The sequence below is a fragment of the Ambystoma mexicanum genome, chromosome 6q (genome assembly GCF_040938575.1).
Source record: "Ambystoma mexicanum isolate Mex_15411 chromosome 6q, UKY_AmexF1_1, whole genome shotgun sequence".
Lineage (NCBI taxonomy): Eukaryota > Metazoa > Chordata > Amphibia > Caudata > Ambystomatidae > Ambystoma > Ambystoma mexicanum.
Genome location: NC_090937.1, coordinates 1,485,525,047 through 1,485,545,093, shown reverse-complemented (window position 1 = coordinate 1,485,545,093; position 20,047 = coordinate 1,485,525,047). Strand labels below are relative to the sequence as shown.

Sequence of the window (20,047 nt, the reverse complement as noted above, 5' to 3'; positions counted from 1 at the left end):
ACAAAAGCAAATGTCTTTGGTTCCTCCGTGGCATTGGATCTACATGCAACTGTGGGGAGCAAATCACTGAGTCTCAGGCATGGTGTGTGGACCTAGGTGTTAAGAAGGAGCCATTCCTTGAAGAGGGAGGTCTGAGCTCTTTCCTCAACTGTAGAAATGATAGAGCAAGTCTCATAACATGAGGTTCCAAAGTCTTCGAGTTGAGACAGAAAATGCCTGTCTTCTGGTTCTTTCATTCCTGCACCGTCATAATTAAAGTCGGCACATTTCCTTACTGCTGGTGGATCGTCGGCATCTGGAGATGCCGCATTTCTCAGTGATGTAGCTTGGGGACTCCAGGATGCAGGATGACAGCCTTGTAGATGATGCAACAGTCTTTGAGGATGATACAGACTTCCAGTGGGAGCCAGTGCAATTTGATGATGGTTGGGTGACGATGGTCGATTTGCAGAGTCTTTTAATGAGTCTTGCTGCAGCATTCAGGATTAATCAGCTGTGTAGAGAGGTGCAGAAGGCCGTACTGTGGCAGCTAAGATATTGTAGCCTTTCCCTGGTCCTCCATAAGTGATAGGCTGTTTGAAGACACCAAAGGGGAGCGATCAACTGAAGTTATCAGGACCAAGCAAATGGCATGGCCTACTGTAGTTGAAGCTGCTTGGCAAACTGTCCTGGAATCGCAGTCTTCCGACACATTAAAAGAAATCTTAAAGAAAAAAGGGTCACACCGCAACACTGAACGGTTGGCTGGAAATATGGAGCTGGTCAAAGGCCATTCTTAAGGGGCAGAAATCAAGGCTCAAACGGGACCCTGCAGAGCATGCAACACCAAGGCAGATGGAACAAGTAACATTGGCCACACAAACTCAACCTAGCCATCAGGTCTGTCTTGTTTTGTTCCTTCTCAACCCAAGATTGCCTTAATTGCTGTCCACTGTACTTGTTACAATGGGGCCAGAACAAAACCGACACTCCTCAAATTGGGAGTTTTGGGGAGCACCTGTTAAGCTGAGAAACCCCAATGACTGTCATAGACACCTACCTTTTGGACTGCCTCTCCTGTATGGAGTGTGACACCCCTTTGTAAAGCCCAGTCAATGACCAATGCCCACTCACCCCACCCCCCCACTCTAAGGTTTGTCTGGGACGGGGCCCACATATGTATCAAGGGATGGGATGGGCAGATGAACTGCAGAAACAAAAAGGTTCTCGTTGGCGAGTAGGGATGTAACAGTATACCGTTAAAAATACTGTGAACCACTCAATTGAACAATAATAACTGTCACATTGTTTATACCGTTATACCGTTTATACCTTTAAGTGTGCTTTTCAATCTGATTTGGAAAGGCTGCAGTAAACAAGTGCTGCGAAGTCTTGGTCTTGCACTGTTGGATGTGCCATCTGCCAAGTAGTTTCAGTTGGAGCAGTTTTTAATGCCATTCCATAAACCACACGTGCCTGACACAAAATTAATATGTTAGCAATAGGAAGAAGAATAAATAGAGTGCCAAGAAGGAAATGGGTTTACTTTGGGGTTTATATATTTAAAATGGATAATATTTGCTAAACATATGGGGGATTTCCCTGGTTCGATCATTGAATTTACATAAGTCACACTGCGAAAATCATCTCTGTGGGTATTCCCTGCTGCCATACCAAAGGGCAACATGTCTGTGATTACTGAACACCTTTTGGCCTGCAAGTAAACTAAAGGCTGTAACGTAATGAGCGTGCGTGTGTGTATGCGCACAATCGTATACTACCATCAGCCTTCATTGATCTGCGGCATGCAGGTTATAAAGATGGCAACATGTTCATCTTCACCAGTAGCCAGTGGGGGAGCTAAAAGCCTAAATGACCACTTAAGAAAAGCTATTCAGTTTGCCAGTCACAGCAGGGCTCTCCCCCCCTTCTCCTCTCCACACGTGTGTTTGGTGGAAGCAAGAGGTGGCATTTCAGTGGAAAGTATGTTGAAAAGCCCAATTCTGGCCCTGGATGCCTGGTTTTGTTTGTGATGATAAATCTGACAATTTATGACCTTTTAGAAAATATTTGTTAAGAATGGTTAACTCCACCTGCTATACCGCGATAACCATGATATACCGTCATTTGGCAAGAAGGTTATCATACCGTCATAAAACTAATACCGTGCCACCCCTAGTAGGGAGTGATCAATATCGTTCACCAGGTTTCCAATATACCATAGATCAAACTCAGGACGATGGGAGTGGATTGGAATGCACAAAGGAGACCCATAAACCAGGTAGAGATAGTGCATCAGTTCCCAAGACCCTTGGTTGTGGGAAGCTTCGGAAAGAAACCGAGGGAGTAACATTTTTCTGGAGGCAAATATGGTCCCAAATGGGTCTGCTGAGTATGTTTGTACAGTACAGGAAAAGATTGAAACCAAGTAGTGTATATTCTGATGTTCTCCTCTACCAGCTTCCCCAGAACCTACTTTGAGCACCACTGTTTCACACATACAGATCTGGTCATCTTTCTCCCGTCGATTGATGTACAAGACAACAGTTATATTTGCAAATCACCACTTGCTATAGTCATGCACTGTTGTGGTTGTATTGTGTTTCATATTGTTTATTCTTTGATGGAAATTACTGTTTTCCGGATAAAGAAAGATTAAAGTAAAAAAGACTAATGCTATCTGAGGGCTAAAGTACCATAGCATCCTGTGCACTGCCGCCAGTTGCTCCAGATTGGAGGGAACGTTCTTTGTTCCTGTACGTCGATATCCCCATAAAACACCACAAGCACATGTTATCAACACTAATGCTACTGCAGTTGCTAAGGTCTGATGTCATTAGTGCATATCACTTACAGGTTATTCAGCAGGGGCTGTAGACGAAGGCTTTCCAAAATATACACAAGCAGCTGTCACCCCCAGAACTGAGCCACTATTATCAGGGGCACGGGCAGGATGCATAACCACATCTACTAGCATGTACTGCCGTTTGGTCTGCCCAGCTGCTCTCTGTCAAACTAATGAGGCAAGTGATGGAGCCAAACAGAACTGGAACTATCAGAAGCAGGCCCAGCCTAGCCGGCATACTTACCCAGGGTGTTCGGGCCTACCTACAAACATGGCACAAGCAGGGGCCAATGGAATGGGAACATCCGGCCAGGTGCGCCCAGCTGGTTCACACCCAAAATAGGACAGAGGACAAAAATAAACAAGGAGAATCTGAATTTTAAATATACCAGGATCTCTAGATACATTTCGAGTGACGCTGTAAGCTACATATAGTGGTTGACAAATTGGTATTTATTTCCACTCAATCGCGCTTCAAGTTTATTTCCTAGACCCAGATAGTTGCTTCCTCAAGGTTGACGGTTACTAGAATCTGTATATAGTTAAAAGTTACCATGCGATGTATCAACCCACGTAATGTATTAACCTATGCAATGCTACGTACTAGTGTTTTATTGTTTGTAATCCTAATACGTTTTAACTTTTTAATATGTCTTTAACAACGCCATGATACCCGAGGGTTTGGGCATTTAACAAATGCAATAAATTAAAAAAATTAAATAAAAGTCATAACGGTATGCAGTGATTATGAGGAATCACAAAATAACTAATCCAATTACAACAAATCCAAAATAACAAATGCCAAAATAACGAATTGGGATAAAAATAAAAATGGGGTTGGGAGAAAGTATTAGAAATCAAAAAAGGGTGGGTTTTGGGGGTGGGATCCCCCCCCCAAATAAATAAAAAGGAATTTGTTATTTTGAAATTCGTTATTTTGTTATTAGTTGTTGTCATTGGATTAGTTTTGTGATTCTGCATAATCACAAGTAACCTTTAAAACGCACCTGTACACAAGTATTTCTAGGCATGACAAGACAAACAATCTTACTAGTGATGGGGGCAGGGGGTGCTGTAATGGGCAGCATTGCTCTGAGTAAGTGCGGCCAGGGCAGCGCGGTGAAGTGCAAGGAGGCAGGGGACTGTAGGGGCTACAGTTACAGTCCACTAAAACCCTAGTAGGTCCAGAGGCAGGAGACACCAATCATAGAGGAGTCTGAGACCCAGTGAGACTGAGGGTAGCCAAGCAATCAGTCGTTGCAGACAGGTAGGTAAGCAGGGGAGAAAGAGAGAAAGAAAGAAAGAGAGAAAGAAAGAAAGAGAGAAAGAAAGAAAGAGAGAAAGAAAGAAAGAGAGAAAGAAAGAAAGAGAGAAAGAAAGAAAGAGAGAAAGAAAGAAAGAAAGAAAGAAAGAAAACTTCACGTGATCCGGCTCAATTTTGAGGAGGGCAGGTAGGCCGTTCCAGAGGGAAGCACCTTCAGGAGAGAAATCTCCCACCCACTCGCTGCCTGGAGAAGCATCTGACCCTCAGAGTTGGAGGTAGCTGAAGAAAGGGCTCAAGACTGAAGGTATTTTGGAAGAGAGATGGATGTAGTGCGGGCCCAGCCCCCGAAAGCCTTGGAGACGGTCTTTAACTTGATCGTTGCCGCCACCAGGAGCCAGTGGAGAGATTTCAGGGCTGGAGACATACGGTCCCTGGGCTTTTGATCCCAACAGAGAACTCTTCCTTTCTTCGTACCTTACCAGCCCTTAATGTTACTTTAAAACCCTGCTATTTTCAGCTCTTTAGCAGAAGGGGCAAATAGAAGCATTTTTTATCCCAAACAAGCACATTAGTTTCAGAAGGGTACACATGCTCAATCTGTCAGTGGTCCGTTCCTTTGGCCAGGACCACTAATTTTGGCTTGGTGAGTAAACTACAGCTATGCCCTTGAAGTTTGTTCCTTTCTCTTAAAATTGGTAGCATCTGATAGCAGTGGAATCGCCTGTTATGTTGTTGCTTTGTGGGAAGTTAGATTATTGCCTAGGTCTGTGCTCGGGGGTGGGGTTTCATCCTAATAGCACACTTCATGTGTTTTCGTGTTTCCAAATGACACACAAGTTTGTAATATTTGTTTTACAATTCAAGTCTAGTACATGGTATTGTGAATAGATGTGACAAAGCTGCCTTCCTCTCCCCCAATCTATTACTTTGAATAGTCACATTATTCATCTATCTTGTCTCTTCGAGAACCAACACCACACATCAAAACAAAACCATCTAGGCAAGACTAAATTAGGGCATAATGGACGGAAATTAGAAAAGCCAAAAAAACCTATGGTATCCGGATCAACAACTCTTTAACACCAGCATGGAACTCCACACGATCACAGCAGAATTCAAGACACCAAGCTGCTCAACCTCCCGTCCCTCATAATTCCCAATCACTCTGCGAGGCACTATCTGGCACTTAACAACACTGCTATTGATGGACACTGCTCAATCAATCCGAAACTAGTTTTAACCATCTTCCCTATTTCTATCCAGCCCCACCTCTTCTCGGCTGCCCTCTCCTCTTACTCTGCTATTTCTCACTCAGAATTCATGAACATTCTAACAAAAAGCCACCCCTACTACTCCCCCAGAGATCTCTGTCCACACGCAATCCTTAAAGTCCTAAAGTCCAGCAAAAAAGCTGGGGCTCTCTAAGGTTGAAGGGAATTAGCACAGCAATGAGATGTCTGCCCAAGAACTTCCAAACAGCCTCACTTTCCTGCTGGGGCATGTGCTGCCACCCTTGCTTGCCCCAGGGAAGGGGGCCCAAAACAAACTTTCTAAAACAGAGTAGAATTAGAAATAATGAAGATTACCTCATCGTACTTATTCTTCAACATTGGAAGGATTCCTGCATCCTCATCCAGACAAGCCTATGGTATTCAACGCATACATGCAAACATTCTGAAGCACCTAGGAGGGAGATTTTGCATGAAAGAAAAAGTAGGAACGATTGTGGTTATAGCATGCACTACTCATTTAGTGCAGACAGGTTGCATGTACTCACTGCACACACATCCATTGCCATTTGGTCATGCAGTTTTTTCATAACGGGGTAAATAATCAAGTTGCAAGCTGCAAGACAGGCATAACTTAGTCACTGTCCGCCTCAGTTCTTCTCATGGATACAGGTTATAATTTATCAATAGCCAATGACTAATAGCGAAGGCAGATTTCAATACTGCACCACGTGAAGCACAATTAGGACTTTCATTACATGTGATTATGTAGGGGCGAATATTGTGTAACACATTTTTGCTAAGCGGTTGAACAGGGAGCGTCACCGAACAGACCCCACCAATATCAACGCATTAAGTGACCTGTCCCCAATTGTATCAAGAATGCCATGGCCATTAAATCTTCTCCTTTCACTCTGAACGCCCCATGTTTCACTATTTAAAACATACTAGCTCATATATAATAGACACATTTTATTGTTGTGAATTTTTGTAACAACATTGTAGCACACTTCTATTGTCTTGGTGCTTTACCGGTAACACCAGGCAGGGCCAGCTGTGAAGATGCGTCTCGGCTCCAGGAGGCCAATAATATAAGGGTTGAGGGTCCCTCTAACTCAGAGCGAAAATAGCCTAAGTCACCCATGGTGTACATACATTATAATGGAGACAAAGAAATACACCAAGAGGGTTAATAGCAGCCGATTATTATGAGACGGCCTGTGAGCACGGAGCTCAAACACTAAACGTCCACTAAAAAAATTAATGGTCAGTAAGGGGCCAACGTTGAGACACTGGAGTAAAAAGGCAGGAGGGAAGCGACACCCTAAAGGCACCTGTAAAGGGAGCTTATAAATTGCACGCTGCAAAGGACACATTTAAAGTCCAGAATGAAATGCATATTTTCTGTTACTTTGGGACTGTCACGCAACAGAGATTCTTCCTGACAATGCGTTTGGGCTATTAGGTGTCGCTAGGCCAAAACTAATTAGAGTACAGACAGGGAGGACTGGCATATGAGATGGGACACAGCCTGTAGGTGTTTGGTTATGTGCCCACCCATGGCTTTGTTCAGGGGGATTTCTAATATCTGACCTGGTGGACGCAGTTTAGGAGGCCACCCTAGCTGTAGTGAACAGGGAAAACTTCTGGGAGTTTAACCAAGCAAGTCAAGGTAGCGTTGATACTAGTCAAGGCTTCTTCTCAGGAGAGGCAAATGGGATCAGGGGTCCACAATGAGTCTACAAGTAAGTGTAAAATGTATTATAGGCCTAAAAACACACTAGGAAAATGAAGAGCGCAGGTAGTGTTAACACGCAATACTATAAAAATAAAATATAGTCACAGTTGAAGCGAATTATACATTTCAGCCCCACCCCGTACCTGAAAAGGAAAGGTAAATCGTTACCAATTGCACCAACAGTCCACAGGAACTGAAACCCTTACTTGTAATTTCAATGGGGCCTTGTGCCCAAACGTTCACAAGTACTTTTATAAACTGGGAAACAGGGAAAATGTTGCAGGGAATACGAAGACCAGTCCACAAGACTTTCAAAAGAAGTTTACTGGTGAGTAAAAACTATTCTCTCTTTTGGAGGGTGTTTGCAACGAGTGTTGGCAAAGTAATGTAAAAAGAAAACAAATGTCTTCACAGGGACGCTTACTAAGACTCCAGGATGCAGGAACATAAGGACGCCGAGACTGGTTGTTCCCACCAGTCGAAAGGGTTGAAGCAACAGCAAGGCATTTCTGAGATCAGTAGCCAAACAAGGCCCCACCGGGACAGCAGCAAGAGTAGATTAGCTCAGAGGCAACTTGCTCGTCTTTGAAGCAAGACAAGGAGCAACACATGTTTGATCCCCTGGTGTGTGCTTAGAAACCTCTGGTTATTAAGCGCATTATAAATAACCAATTATAATAATTATATAATAACCAGGCCTTCTCAGGATCCATCTTCCGTCAGCTACACAGGATAATTGACTCCTCTTCAGATCTGTTGGAATGGCTTCAGGACTCACTTCTCCTAAAATGAAGGTGAGCACAGAAACTCAGCCCTGCAATTGGCGGGCGAACGCACCAGGGAAGCTGGCATGGCGGGCGCCGCCCCTTAGTGGGGGGGGTCCAGCCGCCCTCCCCCCCCTCTCAAGGGACGATGGGTCAGGGGGGCGGGAGGAAGAGAGGCACACGGAGCCCGCCGCCCTGAAGCGCGCGAAACCAGTGGGGCGGGACGGGAAACCGGGGAGAAGCCAGCCCATAAAGGCACGGGCTTGTGTGAACAATCACACATTCTCCCTCGGTTTCCCGCCTCACTGGAGCTCCGTTTCGTTTTGCTTTCATCGGCATTCGGCATCCTGCCTCCTGCTTCTCGGGCGTCGTCGGCATCGGGCGTCGTCGCATCACGGTCCGTTCCGAGCGTGTTCCAGGAGTTGAAGACGGATCGACCTCGGGATTTCCTGTCGTTGCAGGGGTTCGGTTCCACTTCCAGCCAAGATTACACGAGGTTCGTTGGGGGTAGCATGGGGGGGGATAGAGGCCCGGGGTGGGCGGCGTGGCGCTAGCGTTACGGAATATGGCCCGGAAGGGTATCGTGTTCAAGCAGGAGGGGGTAGTGGCTGGGGGTGGGAGGGTGTCATCTCGAAAAGGACGGTTCCGTGGGTATGCGAGGTGTGGCGCTGTTACGACGTGTTTAGCGTGTTTTCGGGACCGCGTCTCGCCATAGCACAGAGATTAGAGCGTCCGCTCTGGCATATGTGCAGAGCCTGTCGAGGCCCAGGAGGGCACAATGGCTCTTACAAAGTTCCTTAAACTGGATGCGTGCCAAAACATGCAGCCAGCAAAGGCGTTGGCGCGCTAATGACAGTCTGACCAGGGTTGGACTACTGGGCTCGTTTCCTCTCGCTGCTTTCCAAGTGGATGCTATCAGTCTTGCACTGTGACCTTTCCGGCCGCCTGTAATGCTCGTGGGGCGTGCGGTGGACGCGAGGCAGCAGAAGCACCCCGAGGCGGGGGAGGTGCATGGCGGCGGTGGCCGGGCGCAGGCGCTTTGATCCAGATTTCTGCTATTGTGCGGTGGTTGGATGTCTAATTTGTTGTCATTTGCTGCAGGAGGTAAGGAAATGGCATGGCAGGTTGCTTGATGGTAATTTTAAACCCATACACGGTTACCGTGGTTTTTGGGGGTTTACAACTTTTTGGGCCTGCAACTAGCACCAAATGGCTTCCCGGCGCCGTTACATAAAATCAAAGAGTATTGGGAGACTATAAGAATGACCACTGAATGTAGGTGTGCGACCGATGTGTCTGGGATGGTGATTCGGGCATTGTGTGGGCACGTGATTTTTGAGCACGCAGTGTGGACTGGGCTTGGTGCGCGGTTCATTTGCCGTGGCGGAGGCATGTCGTGGCCACCAAGCATTTTTGCTCGGTGGTTTCTGGGAGTGGAGTGGGCGTGGAGAGTTGCAGAGTGTTGGGGTGGGGGATGAGGCAGTTGGTTGTCCAGGTGTGGCCGTCTCATGTGTGTCGGTTGTGCCCGCCTTCACGTGGGCTTGGCGGCGGTCGGCCTTGGTTCCGGCCAGTGGTCCAGGGTGCTTTGTTTGCCGCCGAGCTTGAGGGGGAGGGGCCATTGTGTGCTGTATTCTCGCAGCCATTGCGAGGCGCGGAGGGGTCTAGAGGTGCCGTGGTGTGGGCTCTCTGGAGCGGGGTCCTCTTTGTTCTCCAGCGCCGTTGTGGCTTTTCTCTGGGGCTGGGAGCAGCAGGCACAGGACGCTGTTGTTTCGACCCCATGTGCGGAGGTGCGTTTTGGCTGTGGCCTGGAGTGAACCTTGCCTGCCGTTTCTGGACCAAGTAAAGAGAGAGAAAAAGGGGGGAAAACTCTCTCCTGTTTTGGAGGCGCCTATTTTGTGTGTTGTTGAATTGCGGGGGGGTGACGCACGGTGTCGACGAGTTGGGGTACCCTCACTGGGTTTCGGCGAGGGGCCCGCCTCGCTCTGGAGTGCCCTGCACTGCTCCCTCCTCATTTCTGGAGGTGCCAGGGGGCACTGCAGGGGAGTGGCCCGGAGGATTGCTGTGCTCTGCATGACTTGAGGGGGATGGCTGGGCCATCTAGATGCCGAGGTCCTTGAGCACCATAACGGGAACTCCCCCTATCATATCACGCGCACCACGCAACGTGGGTAATAATATGCAGCGTTCAGATACCGTAGGGCGTAAAGCGCCACAAAAAAAAAAAAAGAAACATTTTTACACATTTAGGTTGCTCAGGCACGGGGCATCACGCAGTTGGTCGGGAGGGTTAGGGAAGGGGGTATGCTTGGAGCGCCTGCCTAAAAAGAAGATCGTTATGTAATTACAATGGTTGATGGATGATAAAGGTTTTAACAATGCCCGCCTGTATCACGCAGGGCAAGTTATGGTTGTAGGCTATTGCTCGCGGGTCTGGCCGCATCGACATGCAATGTGTAATGTTTTCAGTGCGCAAGCTGGATAGCTGTGTTAGACGAGGGCGGGCGGGGGAGCATCTGTTGGGTTTGAGTCAAAGCGGGCATATTGGTTTCCCAAAAAAAAAAAAAAAAATGCAAACCACCCGTTACCTCTGTTCCACATATTTATGCACACATCCTCCCCCCTGGCGTGCATGTAAATACTGCTTGCTTGTAAAGCTATGAGGGTTTATGGCGCCATACGGATGCCTATTGGGATGGTTGGGCCCGCAGCGTCACGCAGTGGTGGGGAGGGGTTGGTGAAGGGTTGTATTTGCGAGTTTCCCGCGTGGCCCATCGCGCCACACTGCTATGGTTCGAGGTACGTGAGCGGGGGGGCAAGGTGTCCGTGGCGTCATGGGTTGGCGTGATGGCACGGGGCGAAGTTTGCGGGGTTGTGAGGGGTGGGTGGGCACACCTGCTGGCCTGCGCTCTGCTGCGCTCCCCCACTCAATCGTGCGGGATACTGCAAGAGCTATCAGAGGGCCCAGCCCCTCATTTCCTTACACGATTACCCAAATGTAAATTACACTTGTTTTCCTCCGAGAGGCCAAACATGACCTTCCGTATAAACTATGAGGTACTCTATAAATGTGAAAGTTTACATTGCACAAGAGCCTTTGTGGGGTTGGTTCAGGGTACAACTTCTGTGGGCGACTAGGGTCAATTACTGTGGGTGAGAGGCCACGTTGGTGTGATAATTAAAGGGGGCACCAGTACCATTACCTCCTTGGGTAGCGGATGCACGGTATAAAGTGGCGTGGGTGTTGTGCAATAAGGAAGAGAATGGGTACAGATACCGACAGATCGCGGGATGGGTGCTAAAGGGTCATAAGGGGGTAGCTGGTACATAAACGGCGGCAAGGGACATGCAGGGCACATTGTGGCACAGCTAAAACAAGTTTTATGTACTCCACAGTGACCCAAACATTTGTTTTACATAGGTCAACATGTCGGTACAGGCAAGCGCAGTTAACACCGGCATGGAGGTGGTAGAGCTTGTGCTATCCGAAGACGGCCAGACATTGGAGGAAGCGGCCGGACCATCAAACACAGGGCGAGGAATGGACGCACAATCTTGGGCTGAATTTCTAGCCCTCACGGAGGTCTTGGGGTGGCAGGCGGCCATGGCAAGGATGGGGGCCCGACAATCACCAACATAGTCGCCATCCCGGGAAGCAATCCAGAGGCGGGCAAAAACGTGCCAGAAAACAAGGATACGACAAGTGGCGAAGGGGCGGGGGGCCACGAGAACCCACCTGCGGGTGGGGGTCAGGAGGGGGCCCCCCCCCCGGAAGCGTACTGTGAAAACAAGTGGGGGCCCACACGTAAAAAAGACAAAAGGGGACTTGGAGGAAGAACTTGCAGCTTTAAAAGCTAGGTTGGGGGCGACACCGGCACCACCCGCACCCGTGCCAAATGTGCCAACGCCGGCACAGCCTCCCGCCCCGCCGCCTAAGGCCCAACCGAAAGGGATAACATCGCCTGACCGGGGGGCCGGGTTGGTACCAGGCAGCGTGCCTGTGGGCAGTGAGGGTGAGTCAGAATTTATCCAAAAAATCGTAAGGGCAGTATTGGCAGCGCAAGGGGCAACGGCCGCATCAGCCCCCATGGCAAACAAGGCACCTGGGGCAACCACTACGGGAGCAAGCAAGGTCTGGCAGGGGGAGGGGGGAGACGGGGCAATAAGCAACACCCCAGCAAACAGCGGCACTTCTAGCACCGGGGTAGAGGGCACAAATACCAAATTACCACCAGCAACAGGGGGCAATTACTCAGCATGGCTTCTGCCAGAGTGGGTGAAACAAGAAATTTGGAAGGGCAAGTTCACTGACATATTATCTCTCTTGGAGCACGAAACAAAGGGCAATGACACACTGCGGGGAACAGGTGGGAGGGAATTAGCCAAGGCCAGAAAAAGGGTGAGGCCGGCAGAAACCCTGGAAAATTGGCTTGCAGCATTTAAGATATTGTCCCAGACACTTAATCAAAAGGACCCAGACCTGGGTCCACACCTGATGGCATACAGGGCATGTGTTATACATGAATATAATCAACAGGGTGGGAATGACTGGTTTTTGAGAGACCAGCGATTCCGTTTACGAATGGAACATGATCCCAAACTAAAATGGAATCATAAGTCAGTCGAGGACTGGCTGGAGTCTTCCAGTGGGACAATAGAGCAAGCGGATGGGACAATCATGTTGGCGGGAGGGCGCATCAATCCCTGGGCAGAGGCAGGGGGTGGACGCTGCTCGGCAGTGGGGGCAGGGTTAAACAGCACAAGTACGGCCCCCAGACCGGTGGCACCAAGAGAGGGGAGGATCGAAATGACAGCATGGGCCAATAACATGGGGCCGCAACCGGTACGGGGTAATACAGGCACAGTACAGCCGGCCCTCCCGGAAGCAATATCAAGGCCAACTGGGGCGGGGCGAACGAACACCGGGAGCGGGAGGACACTGGCTTACTGCAGATTTTATAATGAGGGGGTATGCAATTGGGGAGCGACTTGCAAATTCAGACAGGCTTGCTCCGCGTGTGGGACCCACGGTAATCCAGCACGGTGGTGCAGGGGAAGGCCGGTGGCAAGCGATCAACAAAAATGAGCGCTGGGATGGGCTGCAATAGGGAACGTCTGGGACAATGGTCGATTGATGTCATTTATGCGGTCGTTGCGCGTCCAAACAAACACTGTATACTAAAATAAACACTTTTCCTTTAAGGTGCCTCGACTATTCGTTCATCAAGAGAAGAGGGGGCAAGGGCACTCACGGCACCGGGAGCAGGCACAAGAGCCAGCAATGGTAATGATGGGGGCAGGGGGAACAAAAGAGGGGGGGCAGAGGGGGCCGGGTAATGGCCTTAATAGCAAGGGGTTTTCCCCCCCATGAAGGTTGATAGCCTGCTCACATGGCTGGGACAATACCCGGCTTCCTTAGGGAGGGACACTTTAGCCCAGGGGTCCGTGGAGGGGTTCCGCATTCCTTACCAAGGACGCATTGGGGCCAGAACAGCGAATAACTCCAAGTCTATTTTAGAGTGGGCGGATGTGGCCAGGGCAAAGATTAACAAAGAAATGTTATTAGGAAGGATAGCAGGACCTTACCAGGGCCCCCCATTGAGCAACCTCATCATCTCCCCTTTAGGGATAGTACCGAAGAAGGAACCTGGGAGGTTTTGCCTAATACATAACTTATCGCACCCCAAAGGCGGCTCAGTGAACGATGGGTTGGACATAGAGGCTTGCTCAGTAACTTATGCATCGTTCGACCAGGCCATAAGTTTAGCACGGGCAGCGGGAAAAGGGGCGCTCTTGGCGCAGGTGGACATAGAGGCAGCATTTAGGTTGCTCCCGGTTCACCCGACAGCTTCTTCCTCCTAGGCTTCCAGTTTGAGGGTCTGGTGTACATAGACAAATGCATGCCAATGGGGTGCAGCATCTCTTGCGCATATTTTGAAGCATTTAGTTCCTTCCTTGAATGGGCACTCAATAAAAAGGAGGGCGGGGGGGTGGGAGGGATACGCATTATTTGGACGATTTCCTGTTCATAGGAAGAGTGGGCACGAATATCTGCGCAGATTTTCTCGATAATTTCTTGGTATTATCGGAGGAGTTGGGTGTACCTCTGGCGGGGGACAAAACGCAGGGACCATGCACCAAGCTAACCTACCTAGGGATAGAAATAGACACGGTTGAAGGGACATGCAGATTACCGGTAGAGAAGATAGAGGAATTCATTAGCGACATAGATAGGGCATTGCAAGGGGAGAAGGCAACTATAAAAAACATACAATCTTTGCTGGGCAAGTTCAATTTTGCCGCCAGGGTGATACCGGCCGGAAGAGTTTTTGCTAGACGTCTGGCGGCGGCGACAGGAAGGCACGAAAAAGGGTGGCATAAGGTACGCCTCGGGGCGGGCGTGAGGGAAGACCTCAAAGTGTGGCGCGCCTTTCTAAAGGAATTTAATGGGGTATGCATATGGCAGTCCCCTTGGACGTCATGCGCACAGTTACAGCTGTTCACAGACGCGGCAGGTAGGGTGGGATTCAGGGCAATATTAGGAAAGGAATGGTGCCGGGCCGACTGGCCTAAGGCATGGGTGAGGAAGGGGATGTGCAAAAACATCATCATGTTGGAACTATTCCCAGTGGTGGCAGCAATGCACATTTGGTCGCACAAGCTGTGTAACAAACGACTTGTGTGGTCGGACAATTTGGCAGTGGTACAGGCGGAGAACACGCTTTCGGCAAAATGCCCGGCAACGTTGTGCCTATTACGCCATTTGGTTCGCAAATGTCTGGGGATGAATGCAGCCGTCAAAGCGCGGCACATACCTGGGGTGGATAATACAGCGGCTGATGCACTTTCTCGTTCACAGATGATACGATTCAGGAAAGCGCACAGCCAAACACAGCCCATCATGACTCCGTTCGACAAGGAACTATGGCAGCTAGTGAGTTGGGTCAAGGAATGAGGAAGCTCGCTTCCAGAGCTTTAGCGGGGAGCACCTGGAATCGATACAAGGCCAATTATGAGACATTTTTGTTGCACACCAAACATTTGGGGGGGGGGACAGCATGGCCAAGAGGGTGGACTGTTTTGTGCTTTGGGCAAAAGGGATGGGAAAATCAAGACCATGGCTGGCGGGACATTTTAGCGCAGTGGCATTTCATAACCAGCTGGCAGTCCAACAAGACCCAACTAAAGGTTTTCTGGTTAGAGCTGCATTAAAAGGGTGGAGCAGGGGCGAGATGGCCACGGCAACAACCTCTTCAACTCTAGTGAGGAAACCGATTGATTTTGAATTATTACAGGAGGTCATGATGGCAACTACAAGGGTGTGTTACTCGCAATACGAAAGCATTATGTTCAAAGCATGCTACGCTTTGGCCTTTTTTGGGGCCCTACGGATTAGTGAGTTAGTGGCAAAAGCCAAGAACGACCAGAGTCTCAGAGCCTTACTATGGGGAGATGTACACCAGATTAGGGGGGGGATATCAGTAAACATCAGGATATCAAAAACAGACCAAAAGGCCAAGGGAAGCGAGCTGGTGTTGGCCAGATTGGGACAGGAGGCGTTTTGTCCGGTTGAGAGCATGACGGCATATTTTGCAATCAGGGGGGGGCGAACCGGGTTATTTGTTCCGACACAAGGACGGAACCCCACTCACCCAGTTTCAATTCAGGTGAGTCTTAGAGGGGGCCCTGGCAAGTTCGGGTGTGGATCCGGGGCAATATTCAACTCACTCATTACGCATAGGTGCAGCGACAACAGCGAGCAGGGAAGGGCTGGGGGAGGACATGGTCAAAAGGATAGGGAGATGGACATCTGACAAATTCAAATTATACGTGCGCTAACGGAGTAGATGCGTTGGCATCCAGGGATACGGGGGAGCATATGGGACAAGGGGGCACGAATAGGTCACACAAGCTAATACAACCAATCATGTCTCCACAGAAGCCAACAGGGTATGGGTCGTGGGCCACTCCTTCGTGGCCCGGGCAGCGGCCAGAGCACGGATGGCGTTTTGGGACGGGAACTTGGGCCTACGGAACACACAGATTAGTTGGATCACCAAAGGTGGTCTGAAAGGCACGTCCGTATGGGCGACATTGGAACAGGCGGCGCAGCAACACCCTTCGCCCGACATTATCTTGTTACATACAGGGGGAAATGATTTGGTGACTAAGGGAAGGAAGGATTTGTCAGAACTTTTAAGAAACTTACTAAACAGGATAGGGAGGACTTTCAGGGGGTGCGAGGTGATGTGGTCCGAGATAATCACAAGACAGGAGTGGAGGGGTGCGTTACGCCACGGGGCCATAGAGGAAGCAAGGAGGAAAACGAACAATCGGATGGGGAGTTTCCTAAAAAGCAGGGGGGTGGTATGGATTTGGCATCCCCTCATCACTTTAAAAGTACCCGGGTATTTTGAGGAGGACAGAACCCACCTGTCCGAGGTGGGCACGCTATGATGTCCTTAGAATGGATGACAGCACTTAAGAACGCGGGATGTGTATGAGGGGGCGCGGATCAGGAAGGGGGGGGTGAGTCGGAGGTCATCACCCACAATGCCATGGAACCAAGAAAGGGAGTGCCCTGTGCAAGCAAGCTGGGGGGGGGAACTCTCCGCCGCCGGCAGCCAGCAGAGAGTCTTGGAGGAGTCACAGGCCAATCCCCGAACAAAGCACCTACAGACCTATAGGGGAATGATCAGCCAAGAGTTTAGATGTACGGCGCCCCAAGAGCAATAGGCTTGGGGGAGGCCCTGGGTAAAAGGGGAGGGATGTAGGGGACTTGGGAGCCAATTCCAAGACCAAAACTCAAAGAGGGCAGCAAGAGAAGCTGGTTGGGGGGGGAACAAGAGGAGAATACGGGGGGTTATGCTAGGGGGACAAAATTACAGTAAGGGGAAGTCTTCACGAAGGGGGGGGGAGCTTGAGGGGGATTCAAGAAAGGGAAGAATATCGGGGGGGAGCCAGTTGGGAAAGGAAGGAAGAAGGAGGGACAGGGTATCCGGAAGAGATATGACACCAGCAGGGGGGGCACCGGGTAAGGCTTCACCGGGGGGGCCTTGGGAGAGAGGGAACAGGGAAGTTCTTGGGGGCTCGGGAAGACGGAAGGGAGACCTGGGGGTTGCAGAGCTTAGATGGGACCGGGATTCCAGTACCAGCAGCAACGGGGGGGATGTAGGGGGGACAGAGTAGAGTTTGGAAAAGAAAAGGTTAGATGGACGTTGCAAAGTGATGACCAACTAGGCAGGCAGAAAGTGGTGGCCGGCATCGGAGGGCGGTGTCGGCCCGAACTACGGATATGTAATATGTGTAACGTTGGGGCACTTGTGGTGGTGCCGGTATAGGAACCTGAACATTAGCGAAGCACCGCGTGGCTGCCGGTTTTAGCTAGACCCAGACCAGGACACGGGGAAGTGTGCGGGGGGGGGGGTCGGGTATTCCCAAATAAAGACCTAGAGAAAAAGGGGGCCAAGGGAAACACGGGGCGGAAATCAAATCACAAACGGCCGGGGGTAGAGAGAGGTGGATAGCCAGGGCCGGGCTCAATCTGAGGCGTCCACCGGATGAGGACGATGAGGGAGGGGGGAGGGGAGGGCAAGGAATCCCTAGGTAGCCGCACATTGAGTAGTATATCAGTGACGGTGAATTGCGGATCGCCTGTAAGATAACTCCAAGACTTTATGCAAAATAAAGCCGCTGAGGCATTCTAATCTTCCAATCTTAAACAAAGTGTCGGTGTCATTATTTGCTTCAACATGTGATGTATGACTTATGCCGGGAGGTAGGGGGGGAGAAGACAGAGGGGGGCATGAGGGGTCTGGTTAAAGAGGGGGGGAGGGGGGAGGACAAGGCACTGGGGTGCCCACGCTAAGAGAGATGTGCCCCACAAACACACACCCGCACTGATCCAATCACTCGCGGAACACTGAAAACAGTTTGTGGATTGGGCCAGACAGTCACAACCCACTTCCTTGATTCCAATACACATGGCCTTCACTGGCCAGCGAAAAGCATGACCATGAATGGAAATTCATGACCTGGCAAGGCAGTAAGAAGGTCAAAGAACAAAATGGCCAAAGAACAAGCGAAAAGTCTTGTGGCATGGCTTATGACATGAGCCAAAGTCAGTAGCTAAAACCTGTAAATGCGAGAAGACTAACCAAACATACAACCAAAAGCATAAAATTGTAACTGCTGCCACAAGCTTGTCTTTGGGCACATTTACAAGTAGCCAAAAAACCTTGAGTGTAGGTCTAGGGTGATACAAAAGTACCCCAATTGCACTGCATTCTGAGAAGCATTGTGCAACATGAAAATGTCACCCAAACAGATAACATGTAAAAAGGAAAACATGGTTTCCAAGTACTAAAAGTCTAAACGACTAATCAGTTTTCCCCTTAATAAATCAGCAAGTGGAGTGAAGCTTCACTTGATGTAAAAACAAATGTTGGGGGGGGGGGGGGGTTCATAGACAGAATATGGAGGAAATATTGCTCAAAGAGAACATGGTCCTAACAGCTATGCTAATCCCCATGACCATTCCCACCCAGTGTATGCCTTTCCAAGCCCAAAGCACCTCAGCGTGGGAACACATTGAGTTCACTTTAAGCAAGCATTACCATCAAACGTTGCTCTCATGTGCCTGCCAGTCTTTCTTCAAAGCAGTCTTGTGGGACAATTACTTAATTGGAGTTGTAAACTCGCTACTGGTGTAGTAAAAATGTCTTACCAGGTCTGCCTTCAGCCACTGCTATTGGATGCCCAGGCACTCACAACTGCTACCATCAATGGGCAGTTAACACTACAGCAGTGCCTGGCATTGCCAATACGTTTTTTGTCTATGGGGTGAGCGGCCCCTACTATTCTGGTAGCGCCACCAGTTTTCGTCCAATGAGGCTTTGCAGAACTGATGCACAAGAATAATTCTGTAGTCTGTGCAATTGGATCGATACTATACATGTTGAGTTATACACACGTCTCAAGCGAGGGTAGTAAACACCTGAAACATACACGTCAGCCATTGGTTTAAGGTCCAGCGAGGAACGTGCTGAAGGGTGGAAAGTCACGGTTCTTCAGCAATCAAACAGTCTCCTTGGCCTCTGTGCAGGGCACACAACATTACTGGAAACTTGGGAGAGCCTCTGCACAAAGGAATCAAATACACACATAATACTGAGCAGTAAAGCAATATCCATTACATGTGCTGCAGCACACTGTCCACGGACACCGGCCTGCAGGGGAGGTGCTGTCCGAAGAGGCTGTACCCACGGCCCTCATTAACTGGAGAGGAGCTATAAGTGACCTCACGTCGGCCCTCCAAGGACACAGTCTAAAACCAAGCCACTAGCCAAAAACTTCCCTATCACTCCGATGCGCCAGCATACTCACCCACCAACCGAGCAAATAACCTCCCGGGAAGCATCTTGTGTCATTCGCCAATGACAAGCCGGGTCGCGCGCACAGGGGGGTCCGCCAGGCACGCACGCTCACGCAAAACACGCAGGCGACGTGGAGGTCGTTGGTATGACTGTATCATAGGCACAGAAGAAGGACGTTGCACTTCTGAGAATGTTCGGTTTCTCAAGGTTCTCAGAGCGGAAGGAAGTAACTGGCGCACACGGGCCGCTGGATCCAATGATTAGAAAGACATCCCTGGGAAATGTAGTTTTCACTATTCTCAGCCAGGAAACTACTGTCTTGAACTGATGTAGCTGTCTCTTGAGAGCTGATGGATGAATGGCAAGATTACTCACTAGGCTAGCACTCTTCATTACTCCTATACCGGTTCGGCCTCGTCACAGTACTCGTGCTGCATGCTTTCATGGAATAGTGGTGTTCTTAGTGTTCCCAGTATATCAGTCCGTTATCTCTGTCTTCCTTATACTCAATCCTACCAGTTTACCTGATTATCATTAACATACTTGCCAACCCTACTGATTTAGGCAGTAGGCTACCGCTTTTTAAGCAGTCCTACCCCCCTACAGATTTGGGTGACAGATCCTACTGCTTTTTACAGTGGCCGGTAATTTATGTGACTCTAAGGCAATTAATCTGTCTATGCAGTGGGCGGATTAGTGATATAATTGTTACATACCCATCACAGTGCTCATGAAACCTCAATTTCGGTTTTTGTCATGCTCCATCCCTCCCACCAGGAGTGTAATACCCCCAGTGTGCCAGCGTGCCATAGTAAATAACAGGCACAGCATCAGGGCCTGTCAACCTTTTTTTTAT

General features: G+C 49.5%; 1 protein-coding gene across 1 annotated transcript in view; it reads right to left on the bottom strand.

The window, feature by feature from the left end:
- The window catches only part of SUCLG1 (succinate-CoA ligase GDP/ADP-forming subunit alpha), a 118,188-nt gene extending 98,744 nt beyond the window's left edge, over positions 1-19,444 (bottom strand). Inside the window, exon 1 of the mRNA XM_069632212.1 lies at positions 19,202-19,444. Within this exon, the coding sequence (XP_069488313.1) occupies positions 19,202-19,235 (34 nt within the window). The 5' untranslated portion in view covers positions 19,236-19,444. The remainder of the gene's footprint in view (positions 1-19,201) is intronic.
- Between the last annotated feature and the right edge of the window lie 603 nt (positions 19,445-20,047).